This window comes from Talpa occidentalis, unplaced genomic scaffold (genome assembly GCF_014898055.3).
Source record: "Talpa occidentalis isolate TD23 unplaced genomic scaffold, MPIMG_talOcc4v2.1 talOcc4.7, whole genome shotgun sequence".
Lineage (NCBI taxonomy): Eukaryota > Metazoa > Chordata > Mammalia > Eulipotyphla > Talpidae > Talpa > Talpa occidentalis.
Window position 1 is genome coordinate 45,056,433 of NW_023605083.1, and position 14,539 is coordinate 45,070,971.

General features: G+C 32.3%; 1 protein-coding gene across 3 annotated transcripts in view; it reads left to right on the plus strand.

The window, feature by feature from the left end:
- VPS13A (vacuolar protein sorting 13 homolog A) overlaps nt 1–14,539 on the plus strand; it is a 170,891-nt gene that overhangs the window by 100,540 nt on the left and 55,812 nt on the right. For all 3 annotated transcript variants that reach the window (XM_037492590.2, XM_054689191.1, XM_037492591.2), the window contains exons 40-47: nt 3,476–3,568; nt 4,131–4,487; nt 4,957–5,058; nt 6,067–6,225; nt 6,383–6,638; nt 7,884–8,044; nt 9,387–9,490; nt 12,659–12,941. In XM_037492590.2, the coding sequence (XP_037348487.1) occupies nt 3,476–3,568; nt 4,131–4,487; nt 4,957–5,058; nt 6,067–6,225; nt 6,383–6,638; nt 7,884–8,044; nt 9,387–9,490; nt 12,659–12,941 (1,515 nt within the window). The remainder of the gene's footprint in view (nt 1–3,475; nt 3,569–4,130; nt 4,488–4,956; nt 5,059–6,066; nt 6,226–6,382; nt 6,639–7,883; nt 8,045–9,386; nt 9,491–12,658; nt 12,942–14,539) is intronic.

Consider the following 14,539-nt stretch of genomic DNA (forward strand, 5'->3'; position numbering starts at 1 on the left):
GTAACTCAACCTGATATTCAAAGGTAGTATACATATATGTCCTTTGCAATTTGTTAGGGGTGAGCGGTGCTTAGAAAGAGAGAACGTGAAAGGATAAAGAGATGGTAATTTCCAGAAGTTGCAGATAATACTTCTTGACATTCTTTTGTTCAGAATTTTGTAGTACACCTGATTGTGTTTTTTCTCAATAGGAAATTTGGAATTTCTAGTGTCATCCCTTACGACCTTTTGATCTTTTCTTCCTTCCCATTCCCTCTTGACCTCAGAAACCTCATTACTGATGTCACTGTCCACCAGTTTTGTAAATATTTCGCTTTGTTTCTTTATGTTACTCATGCGACTTCCTCCAATATTTGTCTTTATCTTTCTGACTTACTCTTTGCCCCCCCTCCTTGAGTTCCTTCCATTGTGTTTTAAATGTTAATGTTTTGTCTCTTCTTATGACTGAATATTATTCCATTGTGTGGATATGTCGTATCTTCTTATCCAATCTTCTATTAGTGGATACTTAGGTTGCTTCCAAATCCTAGCTATTGTAAATAATTCTGCAATAATCATTATGGAGTATACAGTGTTTTAAAATAATTTTTTGCTGTTTGGATAGATATCCAGAAATGGGATTGCTGGATGATACTGTATTTCCATTTCTAGTTTTTAAAGATAAGTCCAGATTACCTTCCAAAATGGCTGCACCAGTTTACATTCCCATCAACAATGTATTGCTTTTCCTTTTCCCTCTGCATCCTTCTCAGCATTTGTGGAGATCTTTTTGGTATATATCATTCTCACAGTGTGAGATGATATCCCATTCTGAGTTTACCTTGTATTTCCCTTATTAAAAATGATGATGAGCGTTTTCCCCCTCTATCTGTTGATTTTCTGTGTAGTCCCTTTTGAAAATTGTTCAGATCTACTGCTCATTTTTTAATTGGGTTGATTTTTTCTTTTATTATGGTGGATGAGTTCTCTGTATGTCTTGATGGCTATGTGATGCTTGAATATTTTCTCCCATTCAGTAGGGGAGTACCCATTAAAAGTGGAAAACAAAAATTTGTTATATTAAAACATTAAGTTTGTGGTGATTTAAAATACAATAGTAGGAAACAAATATGGATTTTTATACCAAAAATAAGATTCTTTTGTAGCATTTATTTAAAATGTGAGCTTTGGAAATGAGCATTATGCAAAGCTGTATAAAAGCTAAAGAAATTTTGAGGAGAATGCTAGAGAAAGCCTAAATTGTGTTGACTGGATTCTTGGTAGAACTGTGGCCATCGAGGTTGCTACCAAGGAGGACTCAAAAGGATGGTAAAGGATGTGTTATTTGGAAATTAGGGTGAAGACTTAGTGTGTAGTGACACAAAATTATATCTTGCAATTATATGGAAAAACAGAACTTGTAACTAAAAAATGTGAATATACAGCTAAGATGTCCAAACTTACTGATTTGAAGATTCTGTGCTGTTACATATTACTTACAGTAAAATGATAGCATAGAAAAATATGGGAAGAATGGATAAACAAAAAGAAGTAGAATTTAATGATTTTTGTAATTTGCAGCTTTCCAGTGGTAAAAGGTGATAACAGTTGAAAAAGCTGGCAAAAAAATGTAACACAGAGAAAAGACTGTGTAATTGTATAACCTTTTGCTAAAACCTCATTTTAAAATATCACAGTGTTCAGTCACAGAAAGGGTGGGCCTGTCAGGAAGGAGAAGAAATATCCTCCCACCCTATGGGTTCATCTTGGCTGATCAAATAATCAAATCAACATCAGGCCGATTGGTATGACCAAAATACCAAATTTAATTGTATACCTTTAGTGAATCTACATAGAAAAGAGGATTCTAAAGCCAATGAAAAAAATGGGTAGTATATAACCTGATCTAAGGAATAGTATAGGGACCTCGGCTTAAAGGGGACGGTGGGGGTGGGGGGAGGTTTGGAGGGTGGTGGGGCGGTCTCACATGACAAGTACAGGTTAGCTCATAAGTGAAATCCAGATGCTCTCTTATTATAGATGTTTGCTCTCCCGATTAGATAGGTTCTTCAGAAAGACAAATATTTCTGATAATAACCCCAGTTCTGGGTCATACCCCCAATTTTCATTCTTCTGGGTAGTTAGGGAACAATAGAAGTTTCTCTTGATCCTGTAGGGCCTTCTTGGACTTCAACTGAAATATTTCAAAGTAGCATCTCTTTGGGGCAGCCTATCTTGAGGAACCTTATCTTGTAGACCCTTTTAAAAGATAAGTGTGTTTCATAGATCTCAGCCAAACCAGATGGAGTCTAGGAATTGTAAGGGTGTTTCCCCTTAGCCATCTCTGCAGTGGGTCTTAATTATCTCAAAAAGATTTGCGAATTTGTCTTTAGTCTAATGGAGTGAAAACGCATGAAACCCATGGAAGGTCCTCAGCATTCTTGAGAAAATTATTTTAGCAGAAATTGTACCAGCCTGAATTGAGAGGGGCGGTATAAAATAGATTGACAAGAAGCAGGGTGATAAAATTACTCCACTGCACTATTGTGCCTACCTTCTATAAAAAAAAGGAAGGTTAGTCGGCAGATGGAACAGAATTATTCCCAGGATTTGAAACCTAACCAAGAAATTAATTTACCTTAGTGGATTTCAGAACTGCTTTGCAGTAGGGATTCCCTTTTACCTTCCATTTTCCCCTTCGAACTGGTATTTCTGTGATTATTACCCCATCTCTGTCTAAGCATTCCATGTTGGGAGTGGTGAAAACAAGTGATTCATCTTAGTTGCATAGTTCCACAAGCTATACTTAATAGATTATACTCAGGAATTTCATCAGCACCTGGGCCTGATTTAGATTTTAGACATCGAACTGATAGATGAAATTTCGGACTTTTGAATGAGTGGGAAATATAATTGAGCTGTATGGTAAGACACATACTTAGACGTTGAGATTTTGTACTTTGGGCTATAATGCGATGAGATGGTTGAGAACCTTAGGAGGTTTGAATATATTTTGCATTTGGAAGGGACATGATCACTAGGAATTAGCGGCAGAATTCTGCTTCCCATGGTCAGGGAATTCACATAATTTATAATAATAGGAAGTATTTAGTAAGTTTGATGTATTTATGATATTCCCTCTCTTTGGTAGCTTTCCTATAGATCATTTCAATTTTATAATGGAAAAAAAATACCAAAGCGACATTTTATTAAGTGAAATAGGTACATAATTCATGTTTTATGAGTTTTTCATATATTGGAGTATATTTAAGAAATCTGTTACTTTGTTGTATAAATATTATTGCTAATGTTAATATTTGCTACTTACTGAATTAATGAGTTAAGGAAGAGAATATTAAGACGTGCCATTGAGTCACTTGTTTTTTAAAGCTATTTTGATTAACTTGTTTATTTCCATATTAGTTACTGCTAGGAAAGTCTTTAAATAGCTATATTTAACAATATTAATTTAGTGCTATTGATTTTTCTATCACAGGTTTTACAGCCCTGTGACTTGTTTTATCAAGCTACTCAGATTGGTACAGAGCCACAAGTGATTGACATATCAGTAAAATCTCTGACACTAAAGGTAAAATGTAGTTAGTTATTCAGCTCTTCAGTGTACTTAAATAATAACAATAAAAAACACAACAAAACAAAAATAAACAGACAACTATAAATCAGATATTCAGGGGAGGGGGGAGGAGAGGGATCAAAATGAGGGTGGGAAGAGCACAAGGGACTATGGTGATGTTGCACAGGTGAATCGGTGCTGGAAATTCTGTGGGGACTACACCTGAAAAGAAAGTACACTGTAAAAAAAAAAATCAACAATGATGTAAAATATATATATAAATATATATGTTATTAAAAAATCATTAAAACCTAGAAATAAGTTACGTTACAGCAAGTCTTTTCATCATTAAGCTAAAAAGGAAGCGATAGTTTTGAAAACATTTTTGTCACATTACTTACAAAGTGTATAATGGTATCATAATTAAGATTGTTAATCTAAAAAGTTTATATGCATTAAATTGTATTTACTATTTCATGGAAGTAATGTTTTATATTGTGATTATTCAGCAAATGCATTTAATATTTTTGAAAGTCATATGTGCAAATTTTTTATTGCTTTTAATTGTTCCCCTTAGGTTTCACCAGTTATTATAAATACCGTGATTACCATAACTTCAGCACTTTATACATCTCAGGAAACCATCCCAAAAGGAACTGCTTCTTCTACAGCTCAGTTATGGGAAAAGAAGGATAACAAGAATTTAAAAATGTGGTTTCTTGAAGAGCCAAATGAAGTTGAAAACATAGCCCAAACAATTGAATTGGTGCCCAAAGGAGAGATAATAAGAATGAACATTGATTCTATTTTTATAGTTCTTGAAGCTGGAGTTGGTCACAGAACAGTGCCTATGCTTTTGGCAAAGTCATGTTTTTCAGGGGAGGGCAAAAACTGGAGTACCCTAATAAATCTCCACTGTCAGCTTGAGCTAGAAGTAAGCATATGTAGTATTTTCCCAGTTTCTATACTTATGATATTACACATGGAATATTTTGGGAAATTTTTTAGATTAAGTGTTCTGTAGATATAATGAATCAAAAAATTTACAGAAGAAAATTTACAAACATATGCCCTTGTTACAGTTGACTTATGCGTATATTTTTACTTTTAGAGTATGTATACGTATTAAGCTTATATTTCAATTAATTTTATCAACTTCAGAATACATTTATTGATAGCTATTGATTAACTTTAAAATTATCTTTGAAGAATTAAAATGGAATCTTTTCTTTAATCTGCATTATATAAAAGTATAAGACAAAGTTTTTAATTCTTTGTTACTCTTCTAGGGGTGGTTCTCATGTAGAAGAAATGACTCAGCCAACAGACATGGGAAAGTTTGGGAGTCCATTTTAGAAATATTAACATGCCTTATTTAAAAAATAAAAAAATTCTCTCTGTAGGTGCATTATTACAACGAAATGTTTGGTGTATGGGAGCCTTTGCTTGAACCCTTAGAAATTGACCAGTCTGAGGATTTTAGGCCATGGAATCTTGGAATCAAGGTATACTTGAAATCTGAAAAAATTATTTCAATACTTGAGGATATCCACCATACATGAGACACTTAATCACAGCAAAGTTTAAGTTTTCTCTTTATGAGACTTGCTTTATGCTTCCATGTTTGACCTCTGAATGTAATTTCTAAACCCAAGATCAACACCTCCTGTACTTGCTTCTGTTGCTTATAATTATGTTACATTCAGTATGTGTTAGACACCATTCTAAATAATGTGTTTTTGCTTTAACCCTCACAGCCACCCTTGGAAGAAGATAAAATTTTTGACAGCATGAGAGGGCTGAGACTAGAGAGGTTTAGGGACTTCCCAAAATAATAATTGTCTCAAAGTAGAAGCAGTGGGATGCAGTCTAGTTGCCAATTCCGCATTCTTAACTACCATGTTATAATGGCTCTAGCCTCTCCATATAGGTGCTTGTCTATCCCATGTTCCTTTGTTCTCTGAAGGGTGCATACTGAAGGTTATGTTGTGTGCACATGTATGTACATACAATGCATATTATATATAATATATACAGGTGTATAACATACGTGTAGGCATATTATTACTTGCTTGAATTATGTTGTGAGGTATATTGTGCATATGAGAATCAAGACAGTTAAGTGAATGAAATTGTGCTTCTTAAGCAGGATGCTGCAGAAATACTATCTAATAATATTTCATTCAACCTGCAGACATATGTTCAGTAGTTTAAAACCAATTAAAGTAACAACAAAGGAGACTGAATTGGTATTGCCAGCCTTTTGTAGTTGATCATTACATTTTCCACGTGTTTCAGATACATGATTAGGATAAAAGAATGTTTTTGATTATTTTTACGTGAGAATCGATGTGACCATTAAATCTGTGAATCCTAAAACAAGGCAAATGATAATGATTTTCACAATCCTGGGCACTTCTCTGCCACTATTGTTGGACTTTTAAGTCCAAATGAGTTATGTTGTGCTCTTAGCAAATTTCCCTTCTATTTCTATAATTTATATGTCATTTTAGATGAAAAAGAAAGCAAAAAAGGCCATTGTTGAGTCAGATGCTGAAGAAGAAAATTATAAAGTGCCAGAATATAAAACTGTCATCACTTTCTATTCAAAAGACCAACTAAACATTACATTGTCCAAATGTGGCCTTGTAATGCTAAATAATTTAGCCAAGGTAAGAAAAGATATTTAAAACTTTAAATGTTGGTATAGTAAAATGAGTTGACCTTTTCATTGATTAAGAAGGCTTATTAAATTTGTGTCCATTAGTGTCCTGCTTGTCATTCAGTTTTCCACCTTTAACTTTGTTTACCACAACTCTTTCTTACTAGGCTTTTACAGAAGCTGCCACTGGATCTTCAGCTCCTTTCTTGAGGGACCTAGCGCCATTTATGATTTTAAATTCTCTTGGACTCACTATCTCTGTTTCACCAAGTGATTCTTTTAGCGTACTCAATGTTTCAGTGGCAAAAGCATATATATTGAATAATGAGGAAAGCTTAAATATGGATTATGTCCGAACTAAAGACAATGATCATTTTAATGCAATGACAAGCCTTAGCAGCAAACTCTTCTTCATTCTTCTTAGTAAGTGATGAATTACCTTCCTGGGACTTTATTTTATATTACATTTTGCATCTCATTTTACTCATTTGTATTAATCTTACAGATTTTTCATCTTACTAATAGGCTGGGAATTTTGTTTTTGCCTTTGCAAGACTTTGGAACTGTGTCTTTGTATTCCAGATTTTTACTTAATCAACTGCCTTATTTAAAGCATAGCAATTTACTACTTTGGGGGAGGAAAAATATTAGATCTTACCCTCACTCAACTTTTAGAGACTATTGATGGTTATTATTGTAACTATATTTGGTATAATTTAGGATTCCACCATTTGCAACTGAATTCAAATTGAGGTTTGAATTCATGAAAATGGTACACTGCAATTTTTTTTTTTTATGTTCTGCCTGTTGAGGTGCAGGTTTGTTGTCATTTGTGTATTTTCTGCTTCTCAAAGTTTTTTTTATGAGATGAAAGTAAATAAATTCTTAAATTATGATAAAATTACTCATTGGAAGTTTAAAGTGCCCCAAAGCCTTTTCCACACTACATTCTTATGTGTAACATTTACAAATTATGGAGAAGGGCATTTGAAAGGTTTAGTTAGAAAAAGGGTACTAAAACATAGCTTTGACTTTTTCCTAGTCAGTGAGTAATGCAAAACAATGGTTAGGTTTCAGTTGTCCTAGCATTGTGAATGAATTATTCACATTTTACCTCTATTTGTCTGTGAACTAACATTTGAATGGAATGGGGTGCAGTAGATTTCTGTAGATCAGTAATTCACCGCTAATATAAGTTCATATATTAGAAAATGTGTATAAAATGTTGTTTAATCAAATCCCAGATATCCTATAATATCACAGGATTAGGAAAAATTAGAAACTGAAAAATTGCAGGTACCTGGCAATCACCATTGACTGAAATTACTAGGCTCTATTCTATTCGTTATGAGAGCAAACCAGACATTTTTGAATTATATAATTCCTCTCGAGTCATTTTCAAAACGTTTATATTGTTGTCTTAGGTTAAACTACTGAATGAGTTTTTTCAGTTTGAAAATATTTTTGGTAAAATGCTTTGATGTTTTGAGATAAATGCTGTGGAACTATGTTGTGGTTTGTAAAATCTCTTGTGTAGTCTTACATTTCAAGATTTCAGTGACAGTTATTCACAAGTTTTACAAATCATTTGCTGTTTATGGTATATGATCTTAACATTAATGCATAATTATTTATATAGAAATTTTCAAACATGTATATTCAATTTAGCACCTGCTAACCACTCTACTGCTGATAAAATACCTTTAACAAAAGTGGGACGACGACTTTACACTGTGAGACACAGAGAGTCTGGAGTTGAAAGATCTATTGTTTGTCAAATTGATGCAGTGGAAGGAAGTAAGAAGATAACAATTCGCTCCCCAGTGCAGGTATGATGTGATCATTTTTTTTTTTTTTAAAGATTTGTTTATTTGTTTATACAATCACTGGGTACAGTCAGAAGCACAGGAGGGTGAGAGAACTCACCAGAGCCAGAGTGGGGAACAGAACAGGCAGACCGACGAAGTACACTGCTGAGGGGAGCAGCGGGTGGCAGGAGAGGTCTGGGTGCCATGTGGGACCCTCTCCCAGAGGCCGGGAATCGAACCAGCGCTGCAGAGGCTGCAGGCAGCTTCGTAACCCAGTGCTCAACCGCTGCGCCACCGGGGAGGCCCATGATGTGATCCATTTTTTGTAAGCCTTGTTATTCATATTTATGTCAAAATAGTCCAAACTATAATGGAAATACAGCTAAAAGAAGAACCATTTCCATTGATTGTACTATCTGAATATGACAAGTGATAGAATTTTCTTGAATATTTATTTTTGTAATTTTTATGGGACTATTATATAAAATATTTTTGGAGTATTTTGTGAAACAAAAAGTTCATCAGTATTTTGTTTTAGGTTTTTATAGTATGTATATATTCTTCCATTTTAATCAGAGAATGTGGTGAGAGAAAGGCTTTGTTGAGATAAAATTTATGTACAAAAAAGTACATATTTAAAGTTGGTGAATTTTGACATACAAATCTTCATAATAATCAAGATAATGAACATATTTATGACCCCCCAAAATTATCTCCCTACTTCCTCATATCCAGGCATACACTGATACATTCTCGTTTACATTAGTGTTATATCAATAGTAAAGAATTTTTATGTAAATACTTCTTTTATGCAGCATAATTTTGTGTGTATCAACTTTTTGTGCAACAGTGTTGTTATATACAGTTACATGCTGTTTTGGAGTAGTAGTCTACCATTATGGCTATATCTGTACCATTTGAATGAATCTTTAGAGCCATCAAAGCTCTAAGAAATACTTCTCTGTGAAGAGTATCTCATCCTATAAGTTCCATACAAAATGCTCTATGTCTTATTTTTTAACTTTTGTCATAGAGACATTTAAAATTTTGATGTAATGTTTTCCTGTGAATTTTTTCTATCGCTTTTGTCTTAAATTATTCTTTATCTAAAGGTCAAGATATTATCTTATTTCCTTCTAGGATTTTAGAAGTATATTTTTAAGTTTCCTTTCCTTTAACACTATGGCAAGTAACCTTGTAATTTTTTTTTTTAAGATAAATGATTGTTTCTTTTTAAATTTATATGAGCAAGATAAATATTACCTGATAGTTCCTTTGTTGGAATATTTAGACGCAATATTTTAAAACTGTCTTTAGCTTCCTGGATTATAGATACTAAATATTACTTATTTTTTTCTACCAGATTAGAAATCACTTTTCAGTCCCACTCTCTGTTTATGAAGGGGACACTTTATTGGGAACAGCTTCACCTGGAAGTGAATTCAACATACCATTAACATCTTACCGGTGATTTGTTTTCTTTTATCTTTTTGTTTGATCTAATGTCTCTTGCAGAGTGTTTGATTTGGTAGGGCTATCTGATCTTACATTATCAAACTTAGATAAAATCTGTCCTGTTAATATCTCATCAAGGAACTTGGAAGGTTGTTTTTATTTTAAGATTCATCATGTAATTTAAATTATTTGTTACTTTCTGATAACTATAATAATAACTTGCTTTCAGTATTGCAATTATAATCATGTATTTATGATTTTAACAAATGTCTAAATGATTGGAGAGTTCTAGATTTACATATACTATTATGAAGTGACTTAGTTTTCAAAGTTCTCATAATAAAATTTTTTTGAAATTCCTTTAGAAAGCAAATTATTACTTTTATCTATGTATTAATTTTCAGTGATAGATATATAAATATAGTTAATCCTAAATCATTAAGGTAATTAAACTAGATATAACATCTTATATGTATTATGAAAATGTTATTAAAATTCAATTATTACTGTGAGGCTAGTCTCACAATTATAGGTTAATATAACAAACATTGCTGGCGATATTTAATCTGGAATAAAAAATAATTTCTTCTATGAAGATTGCACTCTGTTAGAGATTAAAACCTTCCTCAGAATAAGCATCATAGTTTATTTAAGTATACACACTTGATTTGGGCACTGAGGTTATAGTACAGAAGCATAGAGGCAAATCTGCAAGCAGTGCTTAACTCCCAGTCTCTGTTCATTCTGACCCGTACTTAAGAGTTCGAGTCTGTATCCCTTAGGGTTGAGACATCTAGCACTTTTGGTTACACAATTTTGAGTAAGAGACCTGCTCACCTTGTTAAGTGTTGTATTAGGCCATCTAGCCCTTTTGAGTCTTTAGTTCAGATTTCTTAAGGGAAAGAATTACATTGTTGGAAAACAGCAGCAAAATAGTTTCCAGTATTCTGGACAGGATTTTATGTCCATGAGAGTATAGAATTAAATTAGCATGTAAGATATGTTTAAAAATTCCCCTGAAAAATTTTAAATTCATTTTCCCCTTGAATAGTAATTATTTTTTTCCTGAATAGTAATAGATCACGTCATTCTGCTTTATTTCTAGTAAATTGTTGCTGTTTATTTTGTGACTGTTCATAGGAAAGAAAAGTGAGGCCTCTGAAGTAGCTTTACACTCTCTTTTTCAAGTTTAAACATTGTGTTACATACAAGTTAATCTTAATTAGAATTGTTAGTAACTAGCCAGCTTGGATTTCACACTAGGTACTCTTCTAATCCAGTACTTAGATGTATGTACAGTATTTAAGATTGAGGTCTTATATTTTAAAATGGCTATCTTTCCCTATAGAACTTAAATATATTGATTCTCAAATTTAATTCATTTAAAAAATACCAAGTGTTTTGTGTGTATAAGGCAGTACTGTGGAATACCACAATGAATTGGACATGGGTGTTCCCCTTGAGAGATTGATACATAAATATATACAAGGTAGAAAACAATGGATTGTAGAGACAGAAGAATAACAGTTGTAAAAAAAAAATGTATGGAAAACAATGAATGGATGAATGGATTAATGACTGACTTCTGGTGAGGTATAGGACTTAGAGGCCAAATGTAGCTATGTGGAGATTTGCTGGAAAAGGCAATCTTAAGTAGAAAAAAGTGCATAAACAAAGACAAGAAGGTATGAAAGAACTGGGTTTGTATAGGTCTACAAAGAATAGTTGATAAAAGATCAAATTCTCACTGAGGTAAGTGCACCCTCATTTTCTTTCCCCATTAATATACATTTTATATCTTTAATATCATCTGTTTCTAACTTTTCCCAGGACATTTGCTGGCCTGTTCCAAAACTATTCACACCATCAGCTCTTTTCATTTAGAACCTATTACCATTGATTTTTTTTTCTCTTACGTTTTCTCCTCCTTATTTAACATTTCTTAAACTTTGTTTTAACCTTGCATGTTTCAAGTCTTCTCTTTAGAACGTAGATTTTTGGGAAAATTACCACCTCTGTGAAACACTCTGCAGCCAGTCTAGAGAGAGTTAACCCACTTTCATGCCCTCTGTCTGCTTGAATATGTGTGTGTTTTGGTATCTATCACAGTACAGAATGACTCACTCATTTCCAGTTTTACCTTCTTATTAATAATGGTGCAGTGGATGTTTTGATAATCTAAATGAGTATATTGGTGTTAATTGAGAGCAAATTATTTTTAAATACTAGGAGAATGAAAATTACAGTGAGAATGTAGTAGAATAAGGTAAATCTGATGGTAACAGATATCTGTCATGAAAGGAGGAGGAAACAGCCTGTTATTTCAAACTCCAGAGTGCCTGTATGTAGCTGGAAGTGTGTGAAAGGAAGACACACATAGAAGTGGGTATGGAAGGTTTAGGCTTCAATCTAGCAGATTTACATTGCTGTCAGATATTATTACAGAAACAAATACTAGATATCTAAATAGCTTAGGAAAATAATCAGAATAGAACAAATTATAGTTTTGAAAGTTGTTCATCTGTAAGGGATAGTATTATAGTATTAGATGATTGATTGGACAATTTCTAATGTTTAAGAAATTACTAAACATACTGTAAGGTTGAAATGTTACAAAAAGTAATTTTTAAATATAAGGATCATATGACATACCTAAAGATTTTGTCACTGTCTTCTTCCAGTCATTTCTACAGGTGTGCCCAACATTTCAGTATATATTGAAAGCTTTTAATTGGTTAAACTTGAAACGCTAGTGATTAGTTTTTTTTCAGTAAAATAGTTTTGTTAGCTCATGAACTTGTGACATGATCTTCACATTAGGATCACATATCCAGGAAATCCAACTTCTTTCAGTAAAATGTACACGACATGATAGTTGTATATGTTATTTTATATTTATTTTTCTATTTGATGATGTATTTGTGTAAAAATGGGGATAGTAAATTGGAAAGAAAAATATTCTATTAAAAGTCAAATCATTAGATTCTCAATTGGCAGAAAGTCATGATGAAATTACTAACTTACCTATCTCTAAGAAGAATGTTAAATAAATTTATTGCAGTAGTGTTAAGGGAGTTGATTGCATTATTCTAAAGCTGCAATTATACAACTTAAAATGTTTTTTTTTAAAGCATTTGAAAGTGATTTGTGTTTATTCACCTTTTTTTTTTTTTAATGTAGGTCACTTCTTTCTATGAAGCCAGAAGGCGAGGACTATTACAAGTGTGAAGGAATTGACTTTGAAGATATTATAAAAAATGATGGCACTTTTATAAAGAAAAAATGTAGACCCATAAACCCCTCTGAGAAATCATTTGTTATTAATGTTGTCCCAGAAAAAGATGATTTGACTTCTATGTCAACATATTCAGAAGATGGTTGGGACTTACCATACATAATGCATTTGTGGCCACCTATCCTACTCCGAAATCTTCTTCCTTACAAAATTGCTTACTTTATAGAGGTATTCTGGAATTTTTTAAATGCCTTCCTATCTTTGATTTTGTGACTTTAGTTATTTGACATGAGCAATGAAAAAGTGGTTTAAAGTTCTAATAAAAATTATATACTGGTAAATAGGTAGTACAGTTATTCTAATGGAAAAGAAATGTTTCAATTATATAAAAAAAGGATTTACCTTCAAAATCTGGCTATTGAGTTGAATATAAATTACATGCACAAATGTAGTAGACCATTTAAAAAGTATTTATTAATGTAATATATATTCCTCTTAGAAAATGTGAAAACAGAACTAATAAAAATTATCTATAATAACATCATTTGAAGATAGCACTTCAAATGAAGGTAACACTTCAGTTTTAGAATATGTATTTTCAGTCTTTTTCATGAATTCATATATTATAAATTTTAATATGGATACCTACTTTTGAAACAAGTATGATCGCTAGTATTAAAACAATATTCAAATGATAGAGTTAAATGGAAACAATTTTTCTCATGCTAATTCTCTAAAAGGATTTTATGCCATGTAAATATGATTTCTTTTTTAATATTCTGTTTTAGAAGATTTTCTGATGTTTTCCTGTGCTACAGCAATAGTCTCTCCATCTTAAAGATTTTAAGTAAACATAGTGTTTATCATACTTATTAAATAGAAGAAAGTAGTTCTTCATTGTGGTCTACTAATCATTGGTATTGTGTACTCTGTTATTGGAATTACTATATATATTTTTTAAAGTTCCTTTTTGGGGGTAGAGTTAGCATATCTGTGTTTCAAGAATATCTTTTTCCATATGTCTGGTGGATATAATGTTTAAGAAAGTGTGCTTTGCTATCAGGATATATTTGAGTTTGAATCCTAGGTCTAACACTTTATGTTGTTAGGCAAGTTATTTATCTTTCTCAGTCATTTGTCACAGTCTATAAAATTAGAGGATAGTAATAAAACTTTCATGATTGAGATATGGGAAAAATCAAATTAGATAATGTATTGAAGAACTTAGCAGAGTCCCTGACAGGCACAAGGTTGCATTTTATTTTGCCGCTAGCACTACCAATACCACTGACCTATTTTGTGGAATATTAACTAACGTTTCAAATATCAATAGCTTTCGTTATTTTTGCCTTAAATTTAAAATCTTAAGATGAAGAGATACCTATGTTATAATGAAAGGAAAGAATCAGGTTAGAGGTGCTGGAAAAGCAGATACCCAAATGTATTCTCTCTCTACATTCCATTCTTATAGAACTTTCAATTTGATGCTTTTAGGGATCACATTATGCTTGTCAGTTTCCAATGATTATGATCAAATTTTAGAATGGCAATTTAGCTACAGTATGGAGAAAAGGACTAGAAGGAACAAAAGCAGTTAGAATACTCTTAAAATGAGGGGTCACAGTGACATGAAATGAGTCAATTGAAATGTATAGCGAGAAGGAAATGAGCAGCTTTGAGAGTTCAATAATGGAAGATAGGAAGGATTGCTAATTTTGCATTACCAACAATTTCCCCATTTTTTATTATTTAGCAGTTTTCCAAACTAAAATCCCTAGTAGATAACATTTTTATGTTTTACTAATTATGGTGTTTTATAATGTTTA